The 23,584-nt window shown below is 41.3% G+C and overlaps 4 protein-coding genes across 4 annotated transcripts; 1 reads left to right on the top strand and 3 right to left on the bottom strand.

Moving 5' to 3' along the window:
* Window positions 1–72: 72 nt before the first annotated feature.
* On the bottom strand, window positions 73–5,012 carry LOC142904712 (meprin A subunit beta-like). Its single transcript, XM_076050982.1, has 15 exons — window positions 4,867–5,012; window positions 4,659–4,721; window positions 4,211–4,229; window positions 3,966–4,010; window positions 3,774–3,799; window positions 3,601–3,697; window positions 3,299–3,416; window positions 2,941–3,119; window positions 2,554–2,772; window positions 2,287–2,454; window positions 1,941–2,171; window positions 1,661–1,855; window positions 1,124–1,297; window positions 943–1,001; window positions 73–78 (listed from the first exon to the last, which is right to left on the bottom strand). Exons 2-15 carry the CDS (start codon window positions 4,719–4,721, stop codon window positions 73–75), a joined length of 1,599 nt encoding a protein of 532 aa, XP_075907097.1. The 5' UTR covers window positions 4,867–5,012.
* A 3,871-nt stretch (window positions 5,013–8,883) lies between these two features.
* Window positions 8,884–13,940, bottom strand: LOC142904724 (meprin A subunit beta-like). Its single transcript, XM_076051003.1, has 16 exons — window positions 13,885–13,940; window positions 13,659–13,740; window positions 13,264–13,282; window positions 12,966–13,004; window positions 12,783–12,814; window positions 12,610–12,706; window positions 12,260–12,377; window positions 11,890–12,068; window positions 11,530–11,748; window positions 11,263–11,430; window positions 10,917–11,147; window positions 10,382–10,831; window positions 10,100–10,273; window positions 9,919–10,021; window positions 9,793–9,831; window positions 8,884–9,664 (listed from the first exon to the last, which is right to left on the bottom strand). The coding sequence occupies exons 2-16, from the start codon at window positions 13,719–13,721 to the stop codon at window positions 9,586–9,588; spliced, it is 2,010 nt and encodes a 669-aa protein (XP_075907118.1). The 5' UTR covers window positions 13,722–13,740; window positions 13,885–13,940; the 3' UTR covers window positions 8,884–9,585.
* Window positions 13,941–17,078: 3,138 nt separating this feature from the next.
* Window positions 17,079–18,454, bottom strand: LOC142904675 (uncharacterized). The gene is made up of 3 exons (XM_076050908.1): window positions 18,296–18,454; window positions 17,996–18,146; window positions 17,079–17,883 (listed from the first exon to the last, which is right to left on the bottom strand). The coding sequence occupies exons 1-3, from the start codon at window positions 18,333–18,335 to the stop codon at window positions 17,307–17,309; spliced, it is 768 nt and encodes a 255-aa protein (XP_075907023.1). The 5' UTR covers window positions 18,336–18,454; the 3' UTR covers window positions 17,079–17,306.
* Window positions 18,455–21,909: 3,455 nt separating this feature from the next.
* Window positions 21,910–23,302, top strand: LOC142904677 (uncharacterized). Its single transcript, XM_076050910.1, has 4 exons — window positions 21,910–22,008; window positions 22,109–22,162; window positions 22,295–22,445; window positions 22,624–23,302. The coding sequence occupies exons 2-4, from the start codon at window positions 22,123–22,125 to the stop codon at window positions 23,198–23,200; spliced, it is 768 nt and encodes a 255-aa protein (XP_075907025.1). The 5' UTR covers window positions 21,910–22,008; window positions 22,109–22,122; the 3' UTR covers window positions 23,201–23,302.
* Window positions 23,303–23,584: the final 282 nt, after the last annotated feature.

Below are 23,584 nucleotides of genomic sequence, written 5' to 3'. Positions count from 1 at the left end.
TTTCCTTGATTCCCACGAGTAGTAGCACATTTACTCAGCAAGCAAAAAAAAAAAGTGAAGGATCAACCGCTCTCATTTCTGAGTGGCACATTCAGAGACAAGAGAGGCTACAGTTCACATCAAAATGAGTAATGCTTTGTAAAGAGTTTATTAAAAATGCAGGTACAGATTCAAAATTCAACCACTTTAACATCCCTGAAATATAAAATGTAGAGTTTAATGGAAAGGAAAGTGTTTAAATCCTATGTCTTATTGATTCTTGCACAAGAACATCTGGGTTATATCTGTAGGTAGTCCCCAAATATCACAATTAGAAAACGTAGTAGTGGAAAAAGCTTTTGCGCAATTCATACAATTGTGATGTATTGCCACATATAAGAATCAATTCTTAAGTCCCAAAAGCCAATTTCCGTTTGTCCCATCACCAACAACCCACAATCCACACGCTCACTTCTGTACGTGTACTTTTCAGTCAAGGTCAGAACTGGATGCCTTGCAACACGTCCAGGGCAAGTAGAAGAAGGGTGTTCATTTAGACCATCATAAAAATTATCCTCTAAAAGTTATGCAGTAAACACCAAAAATCGACTGTTGCTCCATTCCATGTACACTGGTGTGGTGCCTTCAGGAGAAACACTTCAGGGCATGAAACAAATCAGGGCCAGCAGGAAGGTGAGGACGGGCGCAGCCATCATTCCAGGAACAATGGAAAAAATGCTGTGGCACAAATAAAAAACAAAACAAAGAAATGTGTCATCAGTGACTGATTTCTGCTGTCTGTGGAGAGAGTCTGGAGGAAATAAGGAAGGTACACACCTGTCGTCTGGTGTTGTTGGTGTGGTGATGGGTGAGATCCTACAAAATTACAATTGTTGCACAGGTAAATGTTTTGATAGTATCTTATGATGTAAACATGATGAGACAATAATACAAGTGTCCTACCGGGAACACGGGACCCCAGTGTCGCGTCTTGGCGGATTTGCCACCGGCTCCTGTTCCACCTTGGGACATGGAAGAGCACTTCCATTGACGAGAGGTGTGAGATCTATAAGCACGACAGTTGTTAGTGGCGATTACGCGGTCTCCAGTTGAATTGTGTGATTCTGCAGTGGGGAGTCTATACCTTCAAATCTGAAGGTGAAAACGGCACTCGCTCCCTTCAGGAAACTCAAGTATTTCATTTCCTCTAAATTTGAATAGTAGACATAGCCTATCTTGGGCCCCTCGTAACTTGTCTGTCCGTCTTCATCCTGGTACGGAGTTCCAATTATCTGAGGATTGTCCCAAAGGAAGGACCCTGTGCACGCAGGGTAAGAACAGAGTTAAGCATTAAAAGTGAAGAAACAAAGGAAATTTATCAGCAGGCTATAGCAAACATCTCATCCATGTGTTCATCAAAACACACCATTTCCAAACGTTGACATGTCACTGGTAAAGCTTCTCGCTTTGGACATCCTCTCCAGGAGATTTGGCTGCTGATCCATCATTTGGAATGTCACCTGTCTTTGTGGGACCGGCCACTCCAGATTGGCATCATTTTTTCCAGACAAGAGCTGCACATACAGTCCAAAAAAACTCCCGAAAAATATAATCCCAACTCTATAGGAATAGCCGCCTCTGGAGTACAGCTGTGGGCTGTTTATGATGTCTGCAGAGTTACTGTCATTCAGAAGCCTCTCAAAGTTATTCAACTGCATGGTGAAGTGTGGACACTCTGTCCCGGACAGATTGATGTCGTCGATAGAGAAGCCTCCCTCTGAGGTTCCATTTCCTTTACGCACCTCAAACACCACCTGGTAAGACTTTGTGGCATTCAGAGGAACGTGCACGATTTTCCAGTGAGTTGTTCTGTTGCCTGAAGAAGCAGCACCATTGTGACTGTACCATATTACTTGACATTACAGAGCAGATGATGCAAAATGCAGTTGTTTCCCAATTACCAGTGATCTGCTTGACGAGGCGATTGGCCCCTGTGTGGTCAGACTCGCTTTCGAACTCTCTGAGCCAGATGTTGAGCTGGTCCGTCTGGTTCCCACTGTGGAAGAAGTAGAACTGGAGACACTGCACGTGGCACATCCCAGAGGGCATCATCCTGGGGGTCTCCAGCCAGGCAGAGTCCCCCAGCCCAGCAGCTACTGTGCTCACGTGCATGAAGTGAGCACCCACATGGCCTAGAATTGTATGGGCCAAAAATATGTATTTTGTGTGTCAGATCGTTCAAAGTTCCAACGCATGTTTAATTTTTCAACAGCAAAATCACTATTTTCATGTTTGTGAAAGCCTTACCGTTGCCTGAAATCTTCTTACCAGTAGGTAAACTGGTGTGGTCAGTGTAAGGACCACTGAGAACACTTGGTACCAGCTCCCACCCAATGCTTCTGGTACCACAGTTAGTCATTTGACACATGGTACTATTAGAAAAGTCACAGAACAGGCTCTTAATTACAGAAGAGTCTGAATATTTGTTTTGGGAGGAAAGGAATAAACGTTAAAGGAGTCATTTTATTTACTTCACACCATGACTATTCAAACTTCCACCGCAACAACACTCACTGCATTTATAGAGGCGGTTTAACTCCAGATTGTCCTTGGGACTGATTCCATATGTTTGACCAATAATATCCTGGAACTTTGGATCTTTGGTGACAATTGTTGAGCCATTTCCGTTGCTGAATGCATTTTTGCCGTAGTGCATCACCGACCAGTAATCGTAAGGAACCCCATTATCGGTGCTTTGATCTTTGGGAGCTGTTTCAAAATTAAACTCCCGTCCTACATGGACACACAAAAACACATTTAAGTTGCAGGGTTGTGTTGTAAAAATTGTAGAAACTGATATTTTCTGGGTATTTCCAATTTTCAATCTGAGTTTGGTGCACTTCATTTGTAACTAATACTTTATATACATCCATAAATATAAAAATTCAATTCAGTGTAAACCTTCTTGGATGTTTTCAAATTGAATAGTCACATAGTTATCACGGTCGTATCTGGACTGTTCGTGAAAGAAGCCAAGGGCATGGAGAATCTCATGCTCAACAGTGGAAAGTTCATCGCAGAATGACCCAATGGAAACTTTTTGCCCATTTTTCATCCATCTCCCAATGTAAGAAAAACACCTAAATCAGAGAAAGAGAAATGAAAGCATTTTACAAAATTCCTGGAGACGTAGTGCATAAATCATGGGGAGCATTGGCGTTCATGGAACTGTCTTTTAAAACTTTTAGATAATGTCATGTTTAGTAGACTCCCCAGCTGTTTGATGTTTTTCAGATAGTTTAGGCAATGTGATACTTACCCGCCTAGCTTCACAAAAGACAAGTAATATTTCTCAGCATTCCGTGGCTTGAAGTCAATGCAAGACTTCAACTTGAACTGAGTCATGGCTTTCAGAATGACTCCTCGAGCATTCATTTCTACAAGGGACAAGGGACATAAGGAAGAAAAATACAGGTAGGTGGTAGTATATACTGTATATGTAAATATGTTAATAAATCCATGCACCAGTTCAAAAAAACCTGGATGATACATTCTGAAGGTGCATTTTTTTTTCAATAATGTACACAATTATTGTTTTACTCATTCCTTTTTGTGATTTACCAAGGCCTTTGTCCAAAACATATGCAACTGGGGACGTCCAGAGGCGACTTGCGTCATTGATGGAACTCCTCTGCTTTGCTGGGTCCATTGGAGGAGGCTGAGGATAGAGCATAAAACAAATTCACTTGGTGAAACAGTTTGTATATGAGAAATGTTTATTGTGCTTTACTCACTGGAAGAATATCGTCCCCTTTGAATCCTAAAAATGAGCACAGAAAGTAAGCGTTGTTTTTTTTTTTAGTTTTTTTTTTCTTCAACTCAAGGCCTAGTGGGTAAGATCTAGAAGCATCTAATTGCTACTAATCTAAGCAGCATTGCTCTGGCAAGTGTCACAGGTGACCAAAACAACCAGATTAAGTGCATACCTGCATTCCCATTGATCTCTTGAATGGTCTTGCTTTTTCTGACATCTACCCAAAAAAACAGGGGAACAAAAATTTGTTACACCAACACTAAGGCAAATAATAATAATAATAATAATAATAATAATAATAATAATAATAATAATAATAATAATAATAATAATAATGTATTCCTTATCAAAAGAAAACAAAAATATAATTCGAAAACAATCTTTAAAATAAACAAATATAAGAAAATAAAAACTTACCTATTATTGTTGGATTTTCCTGTTAAAACACAATTATTCCAGTGAACATAAAGTCTCTCTCATAAGTAAGAATTATCAAACATCAAAACAAAAGTGAAGATACAATCTATTTCTTGGGCTGACGGTCAAGTTGGATACTGTGTGTGCTTTCACTGTTATCAATATCTAAATACAACAATAAACATAATGGAATGGAATGTTGAATGTCACATTAAGCAAATAATGCTGTCCATAGATTGATTTTGTTTTCTTTCACTGCTCATTCTGAATCTGCACATAGTTTAAAGCGTGATTAATTATTTGTACAACATACAGGAGTGTAAATCGAGGGAGCAAAATTTTTCAGCAACAGAAAAACAAAATGTTTGCCTGGATTTAACTCAAAAATCAATAAACTTGATTGTTTTATCAGGAGAAAGACATAAAAATGAGCTCAGGCTTTACTTACTCCGTTTCCAGCAAGAGCTGAAGAAATAGCTAAATTCACCATGAGGTAAACGAGGCCCCTCATCTTTACAGAGTGGATCAATCTTTAATAACAAGGTATACATTATTTTTAAAACAATGAATAAGTGAACAAAATGGACTTGATCCTAATGCAGACCGACATTAATAGTTGTTGTCTCTGCGTGTGATTTTAATATTAATTTATTTACCTATGCGAAGCATCTGTCAGGACGACCGGGACGTCCTGTCACTGCAGATCCCAGCAGTGAGGCTGCACTTCGCACAACACTTTAACCTATAAGTTAACGAGCTGTGGATCGTAGACAAACAGGTTTCTGATGCTAGGACCTTTCAGAAAGACACATGTTTATAATTCAGATGCGGGTCCTGAGCCTCTTGTTTGATCGGTGAACTTGCCCCCTGCATTTCACACAGGTGTATTTTTTAATAAGGGACATCTGCCGCACTAAACTGTCCCACTGTCGCTTCTTTCTTTTCATGAATACAATAGAAGTATAGAGAAGTATGATGCAGGTGACAGAGACTGCTTAAGCTGATGCTTTGACTGGCCTTTCACATATTGGGTTAAACCAGTTCTGTGGATGCCTGCATAGCTTGCACAGAAACAGAAAGAACTTGCGCTGTTCAGAGCACTGTTCAGTCACTCAGACATGACATATGGTTTTGAAGATATGCCGTTGTCGTGTTGTGGAATGCTGCGGAGCAAGATGAAGAGATTCACATAACACAGAAAACACAACGATCCTGCACTGTCTTTCACAAAATTGCTGTTCAACCAGTTTCAACATTTCATTTTATTATTGTCATTTCACATACTTGTATGGCGATAACGTGTCCGTTCTGGAACCATGAATACCTTGCTGTCTGGCAGACTTGAGTTCCTGTACTTTGACTGAAACTTTAGTGCTTCTATCCCAAATGGACTTTTGTTTGCAGCAGGCATCATTAAATGTTAAAATAAATGACATAGAAACACATAAATATGATATGCCTCGCCGTCAGTGCAAATAAGAAACCAAAAAAATTGTTCCACCTTACCTTATCCACTTATGTACAATCAGAGATTTTTTTTTAAATAAATTTGTAAACAAAATTACACATTAACAAGGGAAGACCACCCATATATATTTTTCAATTGCAGCTCGTTCTTTTACCTCCAACACACTTGACACTTCAATAGTTACAACAGATGGTCATAACTAGTCATAGGTGACACACGCATACCTATGCAATGCAATGAAGAATTTACAGCCGACATTAAACTCACAATTAAAAAATTACAACAAACTTCCAGTTCATAACAAACAGTAAATGTATTTTATAACCATTTACAATTTAACCCCCCCCCCCTCGTTTTTAATGTACCTACAGTTTACAGCATGCAAGCATGCACAGTTCAAAATTTTCAGTGTACTCACAGTTCACACCACACAACATATATAATATAGCCACACTTCAAAATGCATTAACCATTTAGTTGTTGGTATTTGATATGGGGGGAGGTGGAGGAAGGAATATAATTCATATAATTCCATAAAATGCCAAATATAATTCCATAAAAGAAGCGGTTCTCTGAAAAGAGCTGGAATTCCCTTCACTAGTAAGAGGTGAAGTCTAAAGTGGCCGTTTTAACACCCTGAGAGGACTCGTATCGCCCCCTAGTGTTGGGGAGGAGGACAGGTTCACACCAATAATTCGATTTTCTGACCTGCATGTATGCTGGGATAAAGAGAGAAGTCCGATTAGACGAGAAAACCTCATTTTGAGCATAGCTCGATTAAGCTGTGCATGTAAACATAGCCACAGACAGCAGAATATAACTGCATAAAAGTAAATGTGAACAATCCAGGTTTTCAAGTTTAATAATTAAAGTCCTCCACAAAATCCTTGACAGAGAATGTTTTATATAGTCTTCTAAATATGATCTTAGGCCCGGATTTTGTAACTCCTGTTTTTGTTGTTAAAGCTATAATGTGGTGGTCACTAAATGCAACAGGTACGCACACTGGTTTTGAGCATTGACTTTCACCACTTGGTGGTAGTGTAGCCTTTCCTCTTTTCCCCAGAGTTGAGGCAACAGTCACTTCTTGAGTGAGGCAGAGACATGGGGACACATGCAGACTAAGGCATAGTTATCAGTCAGTGGTAGTGCCTTGCATTGCACACAAACCTCCGTATTCAGGTTTTACACAACTGCTTGTTGTATCAATTGTTTATTACCCATACTGCACTGCAGCACGACCGTTGTGAACTCTACTGCTAAAAAAAAAATAAAGGGAGCACTAAAATAATACATCCTAGATGTCAATTAATAAAATTTTTCAGTTGAAAATCTTTATTAATCACACAATGGAATGCGTTGAGAACAAAAAGACATAAAAATGATCATTCATTTATTCATTCATTCATTCATTCATCTTCTATACCCGCTTATTTCTATTCAGGGTCACGAGGATCTGCTGGAGCCTATCCCAGCTGTCTTAGGGCGAAGGCAGGGTGACACCCTGGACAAGTGGCCAGTTCATCACAGGGCCACATAGAAACAAACAACCATTCACACTCACATGCACACCTACGGACAATTTAGAGTGTTCAATTGACCTCACCTGCATCAGTAAAACAATGAATCTGGCTATTGTCACTTAAGTGGCAAGATATGTCTTGTTCCAAGGAATTGAAAGTTTGAAAAAAGGCTGGCTAGCATCTAGTCACCATGATAAGACACTAGTCATTAGGATTACCTGCAGAGGCAGACCAGAGGTAAGATTTCTCTGTTGGGTTGGCCTTTGCTAACATGTTCAACAACACTTATGATGATTTAAAAAAAAACAAACAAAAAAAAACATCTCACTTTCATTTGACCTAACGAGGGAATAAAATGTGCTGGGTGGCTGTTGTCTGCGATCTCATGTTCACATGCCGTGTTGTTGTTGTACTATGACACTTTCTGGAAGCTGGCACTCTCCGCTTGAGGCTTGATATAGATCACCTTCTTGTTGTGCATACAGCATAATAAAGTTGCACAATCATTTCAAGGTCTTGTGGAATGATTTGGTCTTCAAGCGGAGGATTCAATTAGCTCTGCGCTAATCTGCAAAAGCATCATGGACATTTCTGAAAATGGTGACTATTTTTCTGTCTTCCAACTTTACATCTTTTTTGGGGGAACGCACCCGGTGAGGGCCTTCACAATCCAGCCGGAATGTTGCGTGCCAGGTTCAAGTTCACGTTGAGGACGTGGAGGTCATAGGCGTCCTTGTGTTTGCTGGAAAGAGCATCATGATTATCCCTCCATCGACAAAACACAGAAGAACTGGCAAACTTTAATCTAATTGTTTAATTGGGTAAATTCTCAACAGCAGTTAATCGATAATTGATTAACCTTTATCGTTTTTAGTGACTGTACGGTTAAATCCACACCACTGTCAAAGTGGCACTAAATGAATGCAGACTCCTCTTCCTCCTCTACAGGCATGATTGACAGCAACTGGGTGGTTGGCGCAACCCTGGAAAAGAAACTGGATCCGCTGCCACTCATGCTGGCCTTAGGCGCATTCCTTAACCACCACAAGAACAAGTTCCAGTGAACCATTGTCTAGAGGTGTGGCCTGCAATCAGTAGCTGGCACAGAGACACACTGGTATCTGAGCTATGTTTTAGATTTTGGACGCACTCTCTTAACGACTGTGATTTCTGGGTCAGAGCGAGAGACGGTGACAACTACCAAGGACCAGGACTGGCCAAGCCATGCTACACTATGTCTGTAGCACAAATGTTTTTCGTTTATGGCGTGTTGAAACATACCCAGAGGATAGAGAGAGATGTGTTTCAAAGGGCATCAGTGATGCATGAGAATATGTGATGTCCAAATCTAAAGTACGTCGTGAGGAATAGTATATGGTCGATGGATGGAAATAAATGAAAATAAAAACGAAATTAAATAACTGAACACATCCTTGGTTGTGTCCTCAGATATACACAAACTCATAAAAGCGCCACCCAGTGAAGAAGCTTCAGTCTTGGTTGTTTTTTGTTCCAAGGGCACACGCCAGTGCGGCTTTGAGTGGCACATTCAGAGACAAGAGAGGCATATTGTTGGAAATCAGTGATAAAATGAGATTTAAGTGTGCACAATTATGTTTTCACAATGCCTATAGATGACTAGTAATATTGCTGCAATTAAATACAGTTCCCATCAAAATGAGTAATGCTTTGAAAATAGTTTATTTAAAATGCAGTTACAGAATCAAAATTCAACCACTTTAACATCCCTGCAATAGAAAATGTAGAATTTAATGGAAAGTGTTTTATTCATCAGTCTCATTTATACTTGCACCGTGCAGTTCTTGTAAAACATTGTTGTAACATTGTGTCACTGTGTAAATAAGTATGCAACGGAATGTGTTGAGGATTTTTGTGATAGAAATAACACAAACGTTTTACAAGAAACGCAATATCACAATAAAATCAAACAAAACTGGGTTATATCTGTAGGTAGTGCCAGAAAATGTAGAGTGGAAAAAGTTTTTGAGCAACTCATTCATTTGTCATGTATGGCCATATAGAAGAATCATTCTTAAGTACCAAAAGTAATTTCCTTTAGTCCCATTACCAACAACCCACAAGCTCCCTTTCCCTAACATGTTCAACAACAATTATGATAATTAAAATTAAAAAAAAGAAAGAAGAAAAACTCACTTTCAATTGATATAACCAGGAAATAACAATACGCTGTGTGGCTTTTGTCTGCGATCTCATGTTCACATGCTGTGTTGTTGGTGATCACCTACTTGTTTTGCGCACAGAATAATAAAGTTGCACAATCATTTTAAGGTCCTATGTAATGATTTGGTCTTGTAGAGGGGTTTCAAGTGGAGGATTCAAACAGGTCTGTGCTGATTTGCACTTCAAGGCATGAAAGAAATCAGGGCCAGCAGGAAGACGAGGACTGGCACAGCCATCATTCCAGGAGCAGTGGAAATAATGCTGTGGCACAAATAAAAAACCCAAAGAAATGTGTCATACAGCAGGCATTAGTGACTAAATTCTGCTGTCAGAGGAGAGAGTCTGGAGGAAATCTGTGCTGGGATTGCAAAGTAAAGGAAGCTACACACCTGTCGTCTGGTGTTGTTGGTGTGGTGATGGGTGGGATCCTACAAAATTACAATTGTTGCACAGGTAAATGTTTTGATAGTATCTTATGATGTAAACATGATGAGACAATAATACAAGTGTCCTACCGGGAACACGGGACCCCAGTGTCGCGTCTTGGCGGATTTGCCACCGGCTCCTGTTCCACCTTGGGACATGGAAGAGCACTTCCATTGACGAGAGGTGTGAGATCTATAAGCACGACAGTTGTTAGTGGCGATTACGCGGTCTCCAGTTGAATTGTGTGATTCTGCAGTGGGGAGTCTATACCTTCAAATCTGAAGGTGAAAACGGCACTCGCTCCCTTCAGGAAACTCAAGTATTTCATTTCCTCTAAATTTGAATAGTAGACATAGCCTATCTTGGGCCCCTCGTAACTTGTCTGTCCGTCTTCATCCTGGTACGGAGTTCCAATTATCTGAGGATTGTCCCAAAGGAAGGACCCTGTGCACGCAGGGTAAGAACAGAGTTGAGCATTAAAAGTGAAGAAACAAAGGAAATTTATCAGCAGGCTATAGCAAACATCTCATCCATGTGTTCATCAAAACACACCGTTTCCAAACGTTGACATGTCACTGGTAATGCTTCTCGCTTTGGACATCCTCTCCAGGAGATTTGGCTGCTGATCCATCATTTGGAATGTCACCTGTCTTTGTGGGACCGGCCACTCCAGATTGGCATCATTTTTTCCAGACAAGAGCTGCACATACAGTCCAAAAATACTCCCGAAAAATATAATCCCAACTCTATAGGAATAGCCGCCTCTGGAGTACAGCTGTGGGCTTTTTATGATGTCTGCAGAGTTACTGTCATTCAGAAGCCTCTCAAAGTTATTCAACTGCATGGTGAAGTGTGGACACTCTGTCCCGGACAGATTGATGTCGTCGATAGAGAAGCCTCCCTCTGAGGTTCCATTTCCTTTACGCACCTCAAACACCACCTGGTAAGACTTTGTGGCATTCAGAGGAACGTGCACGATTTTCCAGTGAGTTGTTCTGTTGCCTGAAGAAGCAGCACCATTGTGACTGTACCATATTACTTGACATTACAGAGCAGATGATGCAAAATGCAGTTGTTTCCCAATTACCAGTGATCTGCTTGACGAGGCGATTGGCCCCTGTGTGGTCAGACTCGCTTTCGAACTCTCTGAGCCAGATGTTGAGCTGGTCCGTCTGGTTCCCACTGTGGAAGAAGTAGAACTGGAGACACTGCACGTGGCACATCCCAGAGGGCATCATCCTGGGGGTCTCCAGCCAGGCAGAGTCCCCCAGCCCAGCAGCTACTGTGCTCACGTGCATGAAGTGAGCACCCACATGGCCTAGAATTGCGTGGGCCAAAAATATGTATTTTGTGTGTCAGATCGTTCAAAGTTCCAACGCATGTTTAATTTTTCAACAGCAAAATCACTATTTTCATGTTTGTGAAAGCCTTACCGTTGCCTGAAGTCTTATTACCAGTAGGTAAACTGGTGTGGTCAGTGTAAGGACCACTGAGAACACTTGGTACCAGCTCCCACCCAATGCTTCTGGTACCACACTTAGTCATTTGACACATGGTACTATTAGAAAAGTCACAGAACAGGCTCTTAATTACAGAAGAGTCTGAATATTTGTTTTGGGAGGAAAGGAATAAACGTTAAAGGAGTCATTTTATTTACTTCACACCATGACTATTCAAACTTCCACCGCAACAACACTCACTGCATTTATAGAGGCGGTTTAACTCCAGATTGTCCTTGGGACTGATTCCATATGTTTGACCAATAATATCCTGGAACTTTGGATCTTTGGTGACAATTGTTGAGCCATTTCCGTTGCTGAATGCATTTTTGCCGTAGTGCATCACCGACCAGTAATCGTAAGGAACCCCATTATCGGTGCTTTGATTTTTGGGAACTGTTTCGAAATTAAACTCCCGTCCTACATGGACACACACACACACACACACACACACACACACACACACACACACACACACACACACACACACACACACCCATTAATGGTGCCCATTATTAATAAAAAACAGACACTCATTTAAAAATTCAATTCAGTGTAAACCTTTTTGGATGTTTTCAAATTGAATAGTCACAGAGTCATCGCGATCATATCTGGACTGTTCGTGAAAGAAGGCAAGGGCATGGAGAATCTCATGCTCGACGATGAAACGGTTATCGCAGAATGACCCAATGGAAATGTTTTGCCCATTTTCCATCCATCTCCCAACATAAGAAAAGCACCTAGATGGAAGGAAAGAAAACAAAAGCAAAATGAAAGCATTTTACAACTTTACTTGAGGTGTAGTGTGTCAATCATATGGAGCATTGGCATTTAATACATGGAACTGACTATTTACTTAATGTCATGTTTAGTGGACACGCCAGTTAACCGTCTGATGTATTTCAGATCATTTAGACAATGCAATACTTACCCGCCTAGCTTCACAAAAGACAAGTAATATTTCTCAGCATTCCGTGGCTTGAAGTCAATGCAGGACTTCAACCTGAACTCAGTCATGGCTTTCAGAATGACTCCTTTAGCATTGATTTCTACAAGGGACATAAGGAAGAAAAACAGAAAGTCAAAAAATTGATTTATTATGTAATTTTTCCTCAGATACTTTGGGTAGTATTTAGGGAACCTGTAATATATACTGTATATGTACATATTTTTCATAAATCCATGGAGCAGTATAAAAAACCTTGATGATACATTCTGTAGGCACATTTTCAACAATCTACACAGTAAACTGTGTTGTACTAATTCATTTTTTAGATTTACCAAGGCTTTTGTCCAAAACATATGCAATGGGGGACATCCACAGGTGACTTGCGTCATTGATGGCGCTCCTCTGCATTGCTGGGTCCATTGGAGGAGGCTGAGGATAGAGGTTAAAACAAATGCACTTGGTGAAACAGATCATATATGAGAAATGTTTATTGTGCTTTACTCACTGGAAGAATATCGTCCTCTTCGGATCCTAAAACTGAGCACAGAAAGCATGTTTTTTCTTTTTAAAAATCAATTTAGTAGCATATACTTGCTACTAATCTATGCAAAGCTGCTCTGTCAAGTGTCACAGGTGGCCGAAACAACCTGATTTTTGTTTGTAAAAAGAAAAATGATTCAGTGCATACCTGCATTGATGTCTTCAATGCTCTTGCTGTCTCTTACCTCTACACACAAAAAACAGGAAAAGAAATATATTTCTTTAATCTTTAACATCTCTACTCCTGTGAATAATAATAATAATAATAATAATAATAATAATAATAATAATAATAATAATAATAATGATAATAATAATAATAACACATTCATGATCACAAGGAAACAAAAAATAAATTAAAAAAACAATCATAAAATTCTAAAAATCTATTTAAAACTATAATTCAGCAAATAGTTACATTAATATTTAAGAAAATAAAAACTTACCTATTATCGTTGTATTTTCCTGTTAAAACACAATTATTCTAGTGAACATAAAGTCTCTTTCGGAAATACAAATTCCATCACCAATCAGTCATTGAAACAAATAAAGGTACAATCTATTTTTTTGGGTTGATGTTCAGGGTGAATACTGTATTGATTTTTGTTTTTCTTTTGCACTGTTTATTCTGAATCTGTAAATAGTATAAAGCTTCCCACTAAAATGTATTTATTTGTACAACATGGTACGGAAAAAAATTTGAGGAAGCAGAATTACAGAACAAAATAAAATAAATGACTATTCTCAAATTTTAAATTTTGCCTGGAATTAATTTGAAAATCAATAAACGAGATTATTTTTTCAGGAGAAAGACACAAAAATGAGCACAGGCTTTACTTACTCCATTTCCAGCAAAAGCTGATGAAATAGCTAAATTCACCACAAGGTAAACGAGGCCCCTCATCTTTGCAGAGTGGATCAATCTTAAATAACAAGGTAAAAATGTTGTTTTTTTTTTGTTTTTTTTTTTTTAACAATTAAAAAAGTAAACAAAATGGACTTGGTCATAATGTACAGCAGATGCATAGTTTGTCTCTGTGTGATTTTCTATATATTAATTTATTTACCTATGTGAAGCATGTGTCAGGATGACCGTCCCTCCGTTGCTGTAGGACCCAGCGGTGAGACTGCACTTGGCACAGTGTCCTTTTTAAGCGTTGTCACGTCACTCTTAAGCATGAACATGTGTCGTGAATTGTGGACAAACAGGTTTCTCGTGCTCAAAGCATTCAGAGAGATGTGTGCTATCAAATGTCTTTAAAAGCTCTACAGATTACACCTGAGTTGTAGTCTCGAGAACTTGTTGCTCCCTCCCGCGTGGACACTGGGACGTTAAATTTAAACAGTCCCATTTCCTCTTCTTTATGTTCATAAATATGATAGAAGCAGTGTTGTTTTCGTTGACGATGTATTTCGTCAACGCCCCCCCCCCTTTTTTTTTTTTTTTTTTTTTTTTTTTCGAGACGAAGACGTGACGTTGCCGAACATTTGACTAAATTGGGACGGGACGAATGTGCGTTTTCGTTGACGAGACGAGACTAGACGAAAACGTTTGTGTTGCACGTAGGGTTGCCACCTCCGAGAGTTTCAAATCCGGGACATCTCGGGGGGTGGCGGGGTTCCGATTTCTCAAGTCTGCCGACGCACGCGGAGGCGTCCCCGAAATATACGGGACAAAGTGAAGTGCGTCCCATGTCAGTTCATTACGGGACAGCTTTTTTAGTTGCCAAATACGGGACACTCGCGTATTTTACGGGAGGGTTGGAAACCCTATCGAGACCACAGACGGAAATCAAATGAGGTTTTGTCATTTTCCCTAAAAAACAACAACAACAACAACAACAACAACAACAACAACAACAACAACAACAACAACAACAACAACAAAAAAAAAGGGGGACAAATTGTGTCCCGGGAGAGATTTTATTTTTCCCGGGACAAGGTGGTGAAGAAAAAGAGAACAATTCTGGGGGAAAACGGGACGTGTGGCTAGCTGCGTTGCTTCGACGGGCTAAAGTTAGTTATTGTGCCGTGTTATATGCTTTATTATTGCACGCCGAGCCTTATCGCCTTCAGGCTAAAGCCACAAGGGTACGTGAGTCGCGTTACAGAGTTGCGGCCACAGACGGTGCACTGTCCTTAAATCCTTAAACCTGATTTTGTTGCCTGCGGTAAATAGCTACACAAGCTCACCATGCATCACATTCGTAACACATGGTGAGCTTGTGTATCTGCTATTTACTAAGCAGTACACCAGTATGCCACTAAGTATAAATTGTTTTAAAACAATGCTGAGCAGATGTTGGTCAATGTGCCTATTTCAATGACAATATCTGTTCAGATCACTTCATGATTGCACTTTTGATGGGTCTCACTATTGGTGTGTGTGTGTGTGTGTGTGTGTGTGTGTGTGTGTGTGTGTGTGTGTGTGTGTGTGCCCGCCCCTCTGATTGCCTAGTGTTATATCGGTTTTTATCACTTTGTGATTGCATGGTTCTCAAAAATAAAATCAAAGAAAGAATATTTTGTCTCTTAACTTGCAGAGTATAATAATAAACAGATTCCACTCAATTGGGAAGTCTAGGCTAGACAGATATCAATCTGGTAAGTGGTGGTAAGGAATGAGTTGTTTTACAAAAGGGTTAGGAAAATGAACTGCTTTATGAATTCAATTGCACTTCATATGACCAGTCAACTTTTGGATTCAATGTAAGTTTGGCCTTATTGATAAACATCTTTTTAAAAAACTAACTGAAGTGGGCCATAACCTTTAGTGATTTCGTTGACAAAAATTGACTAAAATCTATTTGAGTTTTAGTCGACTAAAACTATTAAAGATACAAAATGACTAAAATGTGACTAAAACGAAGGTGGTGGTGGGCATACTGTGCAAAACTGGTGTTTGGTCAAAATCCTGCCTGCCTTGAGTGGAGAAAAAGTAGTAGTCCAGATCTAAACAAAGTATGGCAACTGGTTTTGCAACTCAGAGAGATTGTGGAGTTGGTCTGTGCACCATCCATTTCAAGTGGCCAAATAGGCTAATATTCAAGAGTTCTCATTGATGAATACTTGTATTTCAGACAGCATATATGTATATATATATATATATATATATATATATATATATATATATATATATATACATAAATATATATATATGTATATATATATATATATATATATATATATATATATATATATTTATAGATATGATTGATGAGTGATTTTAGTGATTACAGTATCATAATGTTGAAATGGATAAGTGTAGGAACCTGTTAAATTAACAGTAACATCCTGACAACTCCATTTAATTTTAGTTTTTTTGAGGCGAGGCCAAAAATCCCATAATACCCAGGGAAGACTGTTCTATGATAGTCTGGCATGAAAAAGTAAAAAGGACAACATGTCAAAATGTACGAAAATTTGGATAAGACATCCATGGGCATTGGAAAATTGTTATATCAACTCTATTATAAACTCGTGCAGCCTTCAGGTCACTATTTAGGTTTGTTCCCCCCAAAAAGATGAAAAGTTGGAACAGAGAGTTACGAAAATTCAAGGTATGTCCATAATGCTTCTGAAGATTAGCATGGCGCTGTACAAATCCTTATTCTACAAGACTGAATCGTTCCCCACAACCTTAAAATGATTGTGCAACTTTATTGTTAATAGGCCGCTCCTACCAACCCCTCACATGGAGCGGAGAGTGCCAGCTTCCAGCGTGGAGGGTCAGAGTACAACAACAAAAACACGTCTAGTGAGCATGAGCTCCCAGACAACAGCCACACAGCCAAACATTTTTGTTTCCTGGTTCATCAAATGAAAGTTTGTTGTTTTGTTTTTGTTTTTGTTTTTTTCCTGTCATTGTTGAACATGTTGGCAAAGGCCAATTTGACAGAGAAATATCTTCTCTGGTCTGCTTTTGCCACCTTGGGCAGCAATTCTGACTAAGTTTTGCGTGGGGGAAAAAAGGCATTCTTAATCCCCACTGACCAGCTTCGATCATGGAAAATAGATGCTTGTCTGCCCTTTTCAAACTCAGCGGGACAGACCACTGAGAGGAGAGTGGCCAGACTCACACAACAATGTCTTGGAACAAGACACATCTTGCCTGCAGCTTTTTTCGTGGCCTCCATGAAAGAGAAAACAACGTGCAATTGATCCACTGTGGTTCCTCTATCAAACACTGCTTGCTGACTGTGTTGTTACTGAAACAAATTGGTGAAACACTGCAAATGTCTCAAAGAATAAAAGAAGACTATAACTTTTCATGAGTTTATTCACTGATAACACACAAAAAACATCCCAGTTCCATGACACATGGTAAAAACTAAATATATACATGTTTGCAGGTTTAAAAGGTAAATTTGCCAAGTAATAAATATGATGTTTTCGGGTGAGCACAGCTTAATTCACTTCCAGTGATTACTGTTCAAGCTGTGATAAGACAAGGTCGGCATTTGGTTGGTTGGTGGTGTTGGAGGTCAACCTAGTTGCCGTTAACAAAGGACTGGTAGAGAGACGTGAGCTGGGCCTGGAGATCCTGGGCGTAGGGGTCCAGCTTCTCCCTCAGGTCCTCAGCATAGGGAGCCACCATCTGCCTCACCACACTAGCTCTCTGGCTCAGCTCCACCTGGAACTTGTTGGTCATGGGTGTGACACGGTCCTGGAAGTCCTGCATGTGCCGGTCCACCTTCTGCCTCAGGTCGTCGGTGTATGGGCCGAGCTGGACCTGCAGGTCCTTGACGCTCTGCTCCAGGGTGGTCTTCAGCTCCTCACTCTTCTGCATCAGGGTGGCCCTCAGAGCCTCGGAGTCCACGGACTCGGTGTAGGAGGCCAGCTCCTGCTTGAGCTGCTCCACTTTCTGCTGGATCTTGACCTTCATGTCCTCAGCGTACGGCTCCATCCTGGTCCTGACGGTGCTCAGCTCCTGGGCCACGCGCTCTCTCAGCACATCAGCCTCGGCGGAGACTTTGGCGATGACGTCGTGGGCTGCAGGGCGAAGCTGCTCCTGGATGGACACTGCATATCTGCCAGCCAGGTCGGCGCTCTCTGTCAGACGGGCACTAGACAACAGCACAAAAATTGTCAGATTATAGTTTGGAGAAAACGTACGTTACCCACAAAGCATATTCAATATTTCAAACACCCGTCTCTCGCACAACATTTGCACATTACCTCACATCCTGTCCGAACTGAGTCTTCCTGATCATCTGGAGGGTGTCATCAGCGGTCTGGGTGGCTTTGGCAACGTAGTCCCAGAAGGCATCAGTCAACACTTCCATCTGGGGCTTGGGTGCATCAGCGTAGAGGAGGTTGGCATTGCAGCCTGTTGGACGGACACAGAAAAGAAAAACAATGTCACAAATTTGCTGCATTTCTTGTCAATTCCAATTCCAACATCATGCCCGATGGCAGCAATTTGATCGGGCAGTGGAGGGGGAAGAAAATCTTACAGAAAAAAAATCCATCACTTACCAGACAGCAGCGCAAAGGCCAGAACCACCAATGCCCTCATGACTGTGTTTGCTTAAAGATGAGTCTGAACCAAGCTAACTTTGAAGCCTCTGCGTCTCAGAGCTCTGAAGCGTGTCTGTGGCTCTGTCTGACTGCTCGAGCTATATGTACTGAAGCGGCAAGATAACAGTTGTAACCGAGGGCCCAAAGTCCAGGGATCCCTGCCATGTTGTCGTGTGTGCCTCCCATTTCCTGTTTCGAACACTTCTCTCGACTCTTGCTAGCCTCACATGACCTCGGAGGCTGTAGCGCAGACACCCAGGCACAGTTCCTAGCAGGCACAGGTTAGGTGGCCTGTCCTCACAGTCACCCCACCGCCGCTAGGCCACAAACTGCTGCCGTTATTTCTCCTGTAGTGCACATTTAAAAAGCATAAAGGTTAAAGTAATTATCTGCCCGTAAAATCCAGTGCAGGCGGCAGATAACTATAACAGGCAGATAAAGACGAGAGTGGCGACGTGTGAGTGCATGTGGACTTTGTATCAGGGTCAAGCGACGTGAATGAAAGTTCACGTCGCACTGCTTGTTTTTTTTTGTGACAGCTCAAACATAATCTGAACATTTCAATCGTCTCCTTTTTTCGTCAATAATGTTTACATTTGATTCCCACAAGTGAAGTAATGAGAAGATGAATGTGGTCTTTTTATGCCCCCCAACTTCCAGATGCTCCAAGATCTCTGAGGGCCCAGCGCTCCAGAATTTAGATTGATTGACAAGCATGAAATAAAAAAAAATAAATATTTTTTAATCTAGACAAAATAGAGTTAAATGAACAATTCTGCTTACATTCACTAATAATAAGCACTGATACAATAAAACGGTGGGTCTACTTGTGATGTGGCTGCCATATTTTGTACCAAACAAATAGGAAAATCCAAAATCAGAGGGAGGTGGAACATTAATTTTCTCACCATCAGATAAGACTTAATCTCTCACACTGGGCCTTCAAAGCAAGAAATAAAAAAGAAATGATCTTTGACATACTGAGTATTTTGAAACAGACTTTCCAGTTTAAATTTTTGTCTCTGTGTAGGATAGATCTTTTTTCACTCTTTCTCTTTTTTCCTTTTCTTAAATATGTGTAAAGCAGCAATGATGTGAGATGCAAACATCGTAGATAAAGTCTATGAAGAAGCGTCGCTTCACTGGCCTTTACCGTTAACTGTTGGGGGAAGTACCGGGGCATTCACCCCGAAGAATCAAGTGTTTCCTACGTTTATTGAATGAAATATTTTACAACACACTGCATTGTTTTTTGGACAAACATCAGTGGGTGGCGTGTGTGTGTGTGTGTGTGTGTGTGAAGCACTAAGGCCTTTTTCCCTCCCTCCAGCAGCAGCGCTGAAGACGGTCTGGTGGTGAACTACAGCGACTCCCAACGTGGAGGTCGCAGGATCAAAACCAGCGTGGACCAAAGGTACAACACTCGCGTGTGTGTGTTGGGCTGTGTGTGTGTGTCTAAACAAACCAAAACGTAAAAACCCAAACCCAATCCAAACCCAAAACCAACAAAACAAACTACAAACTTGCGGTGCGTTGCATACGTCGAATTTCCGAGCATTTCAAATTTCCCGCATTTGGAATTTCCTTCAAGTTGATCAACAAGAAGCAGCAAACAGGTAAGTGGAGCTAGCAAGCTCCCCCTTCTTTCTTTTCAAATTCTGATTGAATGAAATTTAAGAGTGAGTGGACATTTTTCTTTGTCCACACTGCCGGCAGGTTGGCTCAGTGGCTCCGACCGATGACTCTCATGCAGGAGACCAGGGTTCGAATCCCGACATCCACCACCTGGAATTTATCTGTCTTTTCAAGTCAATGTCAGAGAGAAGGTGGAGAAAATCAAGCTGATCCTCACCAGGACACTAGCTCAGGCTGCTGGAGGTGACTGACTGTGGTGCACCAGGTTGTGGGTTCAATTCAATTATTTGCTGATTGTTGTTTTTGTTTTGTCTGTGTGTGTGTGTGTGTGTGTGTGTGTGTGTGCGATGCAACATTCCTCAAAGAACAGTAATGAACTTTTAAAAAGAGGCTCAAGACGCATTTTTTTAGTCAGGCTTTTAACTGACTTGTTTAACCTCACTTTTATTCATTTTATGCTCCAACTCAGTTTTACTTAATATTTTATTGTCTATTATAGTTAATATATTTATGATTCATTCATCTATTTATTTATTTTACTTTCTTAGTCCATCTAAGAAAGTTAATCTTATTTTACTCTTTTATTTTACTGTTTTAGTCGGTTTCAGTCAGTTTTTAGTCGGTTTTACTGGACTTATATTATCTTACCATTTCTAGTCTGGTTTTTAGCCTACATACCATTTTAGCTTATTTTATTGTTTTAGTCCTCGTTTCTCCAGTGTTTTCTCATGGGGGTGCATCACACTGGGGGTGCTGCCCCGTGGATGGCTCTGGCGCAGGTGGCCGGGGGGGCTCTGCACCTTGGTGCAGGGCCTCCTGTCTGACTGGGCTGGGGCGGTCCCCGTAGCGGCACCCCCTGCAGACATGAACCATCACTCCTCTTGGTGTGTGTGCCCCCCAATGGTAGTCCTTCCTCACCTCAGAGCTCATTTCTAAGCGATGTCTTCTCAATGACAGCGAGTGCCGGTGTGAGTGCGTAAGCCTGTGTACGTGTATGGGTGTGACTGTGGCCCTGTCCACAAAGGAACGTTACCGTCTTTTTTTTCTTTCCCGGGGTCGAAAAAAGTCGCGTCCACACGCTGGCAGATGGAAACGGAACGGTGGGTGAAAACGATGTAATGCCACACCGAAACGTGGCGCTGTTAACAGACGCTGACACAGCCACCGGACCAAAGATTTAGAAAGAGGACATTTCCGCTACACACTAAACACAGGTTTTGTGAGGTTTTGTAGTAATATTGCCAACAAATCCTGAACGTGTGCTTGTGCTGGTGTGAGTGTGTAGGTGTTTGTTTGTCTGTGTATTGGAGGGTTGGGTTTGTTTTAATTCTCTTTCATTTATATATATTTTCTCTTTGTTGTTTATATTTTCTTTCTTTGCTGTGAGGCACTTTAAGTTTCTTGGTGTGTGAAAAGTGCCATGCAAATAAATAAAGTTTAAGTAAGTTTAACTGAACAGAATAGTACTGTTTTGGCTGATCTCTGAACACCCCCGGCTAACAGTGCTGCTAACAGTCAGCCGGCCAACCCTTGGCCAGACTGACAGCTTGCTCTCTGATGTGGCACAGAAAGTGGAACGGTGACGATGCACCGACATGCTGGAAGTTTCTGAGCTAATAGGGCCAATAAAACCCCCAATCAAAGCCCCACACTGAAGACGTTAAAGGAGATAAGGATAAGATTTTGTCCTGCATGTCGGCATGAATGGTAGGTTGGCTAATAACCTCAATGAAACACTCATCAGTCGCATGCGGCCCGTTTTTTCAATATATGTATTTTTTAAATTTTGGCTGATAAACATAGTTGAAATGATTTCAAATTCAGGTTTGAGACACACAGTTCCACAGCAGTCAGCTCAGTTGTGTGTGCGCAGCGGGGCGATGATGAGGTCAGGTCGAGTAGGGCGAAGTGACAGCAAGGCACTCGCACTTGGACTTTGGGATCATCACTGTTTGGCCCCCTATATAAGGCGCGGATCCAAGGCAAAGTCAACACAAACGAGTGGAGCTCTAGAGAGACGCTGAGGAAAGCTCAAGGTAGGCAGAGGAGCGACTTGACCAACCTGGGAGGTTTTCATTTTCAAAGTACTGGCCGGGCAGCGTTGACGTCCTAACCGTTTGTCTTTTCTCTTCACAGATCCAATAACAACCATGAAGGTCCTCGTTGTGTTCGCCCTGGCTGTTTTCACCGGTGAGTTTGCTTGCAGAGCATTTTTGTTCCACATTATTGAATGTGAGAAACAGCTTCCCTGCGATCCCCCGCTCACCCCCACCAAAAAAAGAGAAACGCACATTATTCACTGTTCTTGTACCCTTCCAACAGGCTGCAATGCCAACCTCTTCCACGCTGACGCTCCCAAGCCCCAGATGGAAGTGATGACTGAGGCATTCTGGGACTACGTTGCCAAAGCCACCCAGAAAGCTGACGACACCATCCAGATGATCAAGAAGACGCAGTTCGGACAGGATGTGAGGTATGAGCCACTTTGAATCATAAGAACTGTCTTTGCGTTGGTCCTTTTTTTATATATATATATATATATATATATATATATATGTATATATATATATATATATACAATGCTAGTTTGAAATTCCTACCAATTGGAACATTAACCTGAACTGTCTCTTTTTCTCTGTGCTGTTGTCTAGTGCCCGTCTGACAGAGAGCGCCGACATGGCTGGCAGATATGCCGCCTCCATCCAGGAGCAGCTTCCTCCTGCAGCCCACGACGTCATCGCCAAAGTCTCCACCGAGGCCGACGTGCTGAGAGAGCGTCTGACCCAGGAGCTGAGCACCGTCAGGATCAGGATGGAGCCGTACACTGAGGAAATGAGGGTCAAGATCCAGCAGAAAGTGGAGCAGCTCAAGCAGGAGATGGCCTCCTACACCGAGTCCGTGGACTCCGAGGCTCTGAGGGCCACCCTGATGCAGAAGAGTGAGGAGCTGAAGACCACCCTGGAGCAGAATGTCAAGGACCTGCAGGTCCAGCTCGGCCCCTACACCGACGACCTGAGGCAGAAGGTGGACGCGGCCGTGCAGGACTTCCAGACGAACATGGAGCCTGTTCTCGCCACAGTCGGCGGGAGGCTGAACCAGAGAGCCAGTGAGATGAGAGAGATAGTTTCTCCCTACGTTGATGTGCTGAGGGCGAGACTGGACCCCTACACCCAGGACCTCCACGCCCAGCTCACCACCCTGTACGAGTCATACGTCACAGCCAACTAAGCCATACCTCAGAAATAGCAACCCGGCTCCAAATAACCAGTTTTGTAACCACCACAACTGCGTAATGACGCTTTAAAGTTAAGAAAATCTTTTGAAATATCGGTCAGACTTTGTTCTCCTTCTATATTTTTGAAATAAAGTTTGAAAAACAAAACAGCACTTGTCCTCCCTTTTCTGCTTCCAACCTCATAAAAATGTTTTTCAGTGGTGAATAAGAAAAAATAAATTAATAAATTAATAAATAATAATAATAATGATAATAATAATAATAATAATAATAATAATAATAAGTAGTAGTAGTAGTACCTTTATAACTACTACAACTACGAGCAATAATACTACTCCATAAACAAATGTTCTTGTAAATTTGAGAACACACCTTAA

Source organism: Nelusetta ayraudi, unplaced genomic scaffold (assembly GCF_046127955.1).
Source record: "Nelusetta ayraudi isolate G7.1 ecotype Tasmania unplaced genomic scaffold, CSIRO-AGI_Nayr_v1 ptg000131l, whole genome shotgun sequence".
Lineage (NCBI taxonomy): Eukaryota > Metazoa > Chordata > Actinopteri > Tetraodontiformes > Monacanthidae > Nelusetta > Nelusetta ayraudi.
Note: the sequence above shows the minus strand (reverse complement) of the source record. Positions and strands in the feature narration are given on the sequence as shown.

What these genes read in the sequence shown, in the direction of transcription:
- LOC142904712 (XM_076050982.1), bottom strand. Translation starts at nt 4,721, where the DNA reads ATGAGGGGCCTCGTTTACCTCATGGTGAATTTAGCTATTTCTTCAGCT. An exon ending in TCTTTTGTGAAGCTAGGCGG is followed by an intron (nt 3,120 to 3,298) that starts GTAAGTATCACA and finishes TCTCTGATTTAG; the next exon opens with GTGTTTTTCTTACATTGGGA. An exon ending in AAACCGCCTCTATAAATGCA is followed by an intron (nt 2,455 to 2,553) that starts GTGAGTGTTGTT and finishes ACAAATATTCAG; the next exon opens with ACTCTTCTGTAATTAAGAGC.
- LOC142904677 (XM_076050910.1), top strand. Translation starts at nt 22,123, where the DNA reads ATGAAGGTCCTCGTTGTGTTCGCCCTGGCTGTTTTCACCG. An exon ending in CGCCCTGGCTGTTTTCACCG is followed by an intron (nt 22,163 to 22,294) that starts GTGAGTTTGCTT and finishes CCCTTCCAACAG; the next exon opens with GCTGCAATGCCAACCTCTTC. An exon ending in CAGTTCGGACAGGATGTGAG is followed by an intron (nt 22,446 to 22,623) that starts GTATGAGCCACT and finishes GCTGTTGTCTAG; the next exon opens with TGCCCGTCTGACAGAGAGCG.
- LOC142904675 (XM_076050908.1), bottom strand. Translation starts at nt 18,335, where the DNA reads ATGAGGGCATTGGTGGTTCTGGCCTTTGCGCTGCTGTCTG. An exon ending in GGCCTTTGCGCTGCTGTCTG is followed by an intron (nt 18,147 to 18,295) that starts GTAAGTGATGGA and finishes TCCGTCCAACAG; the next exon opens with GCTGCAATGCCAACCTCCTC. An exon ending in CAGTTCGGACAGGATGTGAG is followed by an intron (nt 17,884 to 17,995) that starts GTAATGTGCAAA and finishes GCTGTTGTCTAG; the next exon opens with TGCCCGTCTGACAGAGAGCG.
- LOC142904724 (XM_076051003.1), bottom strand. Translation starts at nt 13,721, where the DNA reads ATGAGGGGCCTCGTTTACCTTGTGGTGAATTTAGCTATTTCATCAGCT. An exon ending in TAATAAGACTTCAGGCAACG is followed by an intron (nt 11,148 to 11,262) that starts GTAAGGCTTTCA and finishes ACGCAATTCTAG; the next exon opens with GCCATGTGGGTGCTCACTTC. An exon ending in CATGTCAACGTTTGGAAACG is followed by an intron (nt 10,274 to 10,381) that starts GTGTGTTTTGAT and finishes CTGCGTGCACAG; the next exon opens with GGTCCTTCCTTTGGGACAAT.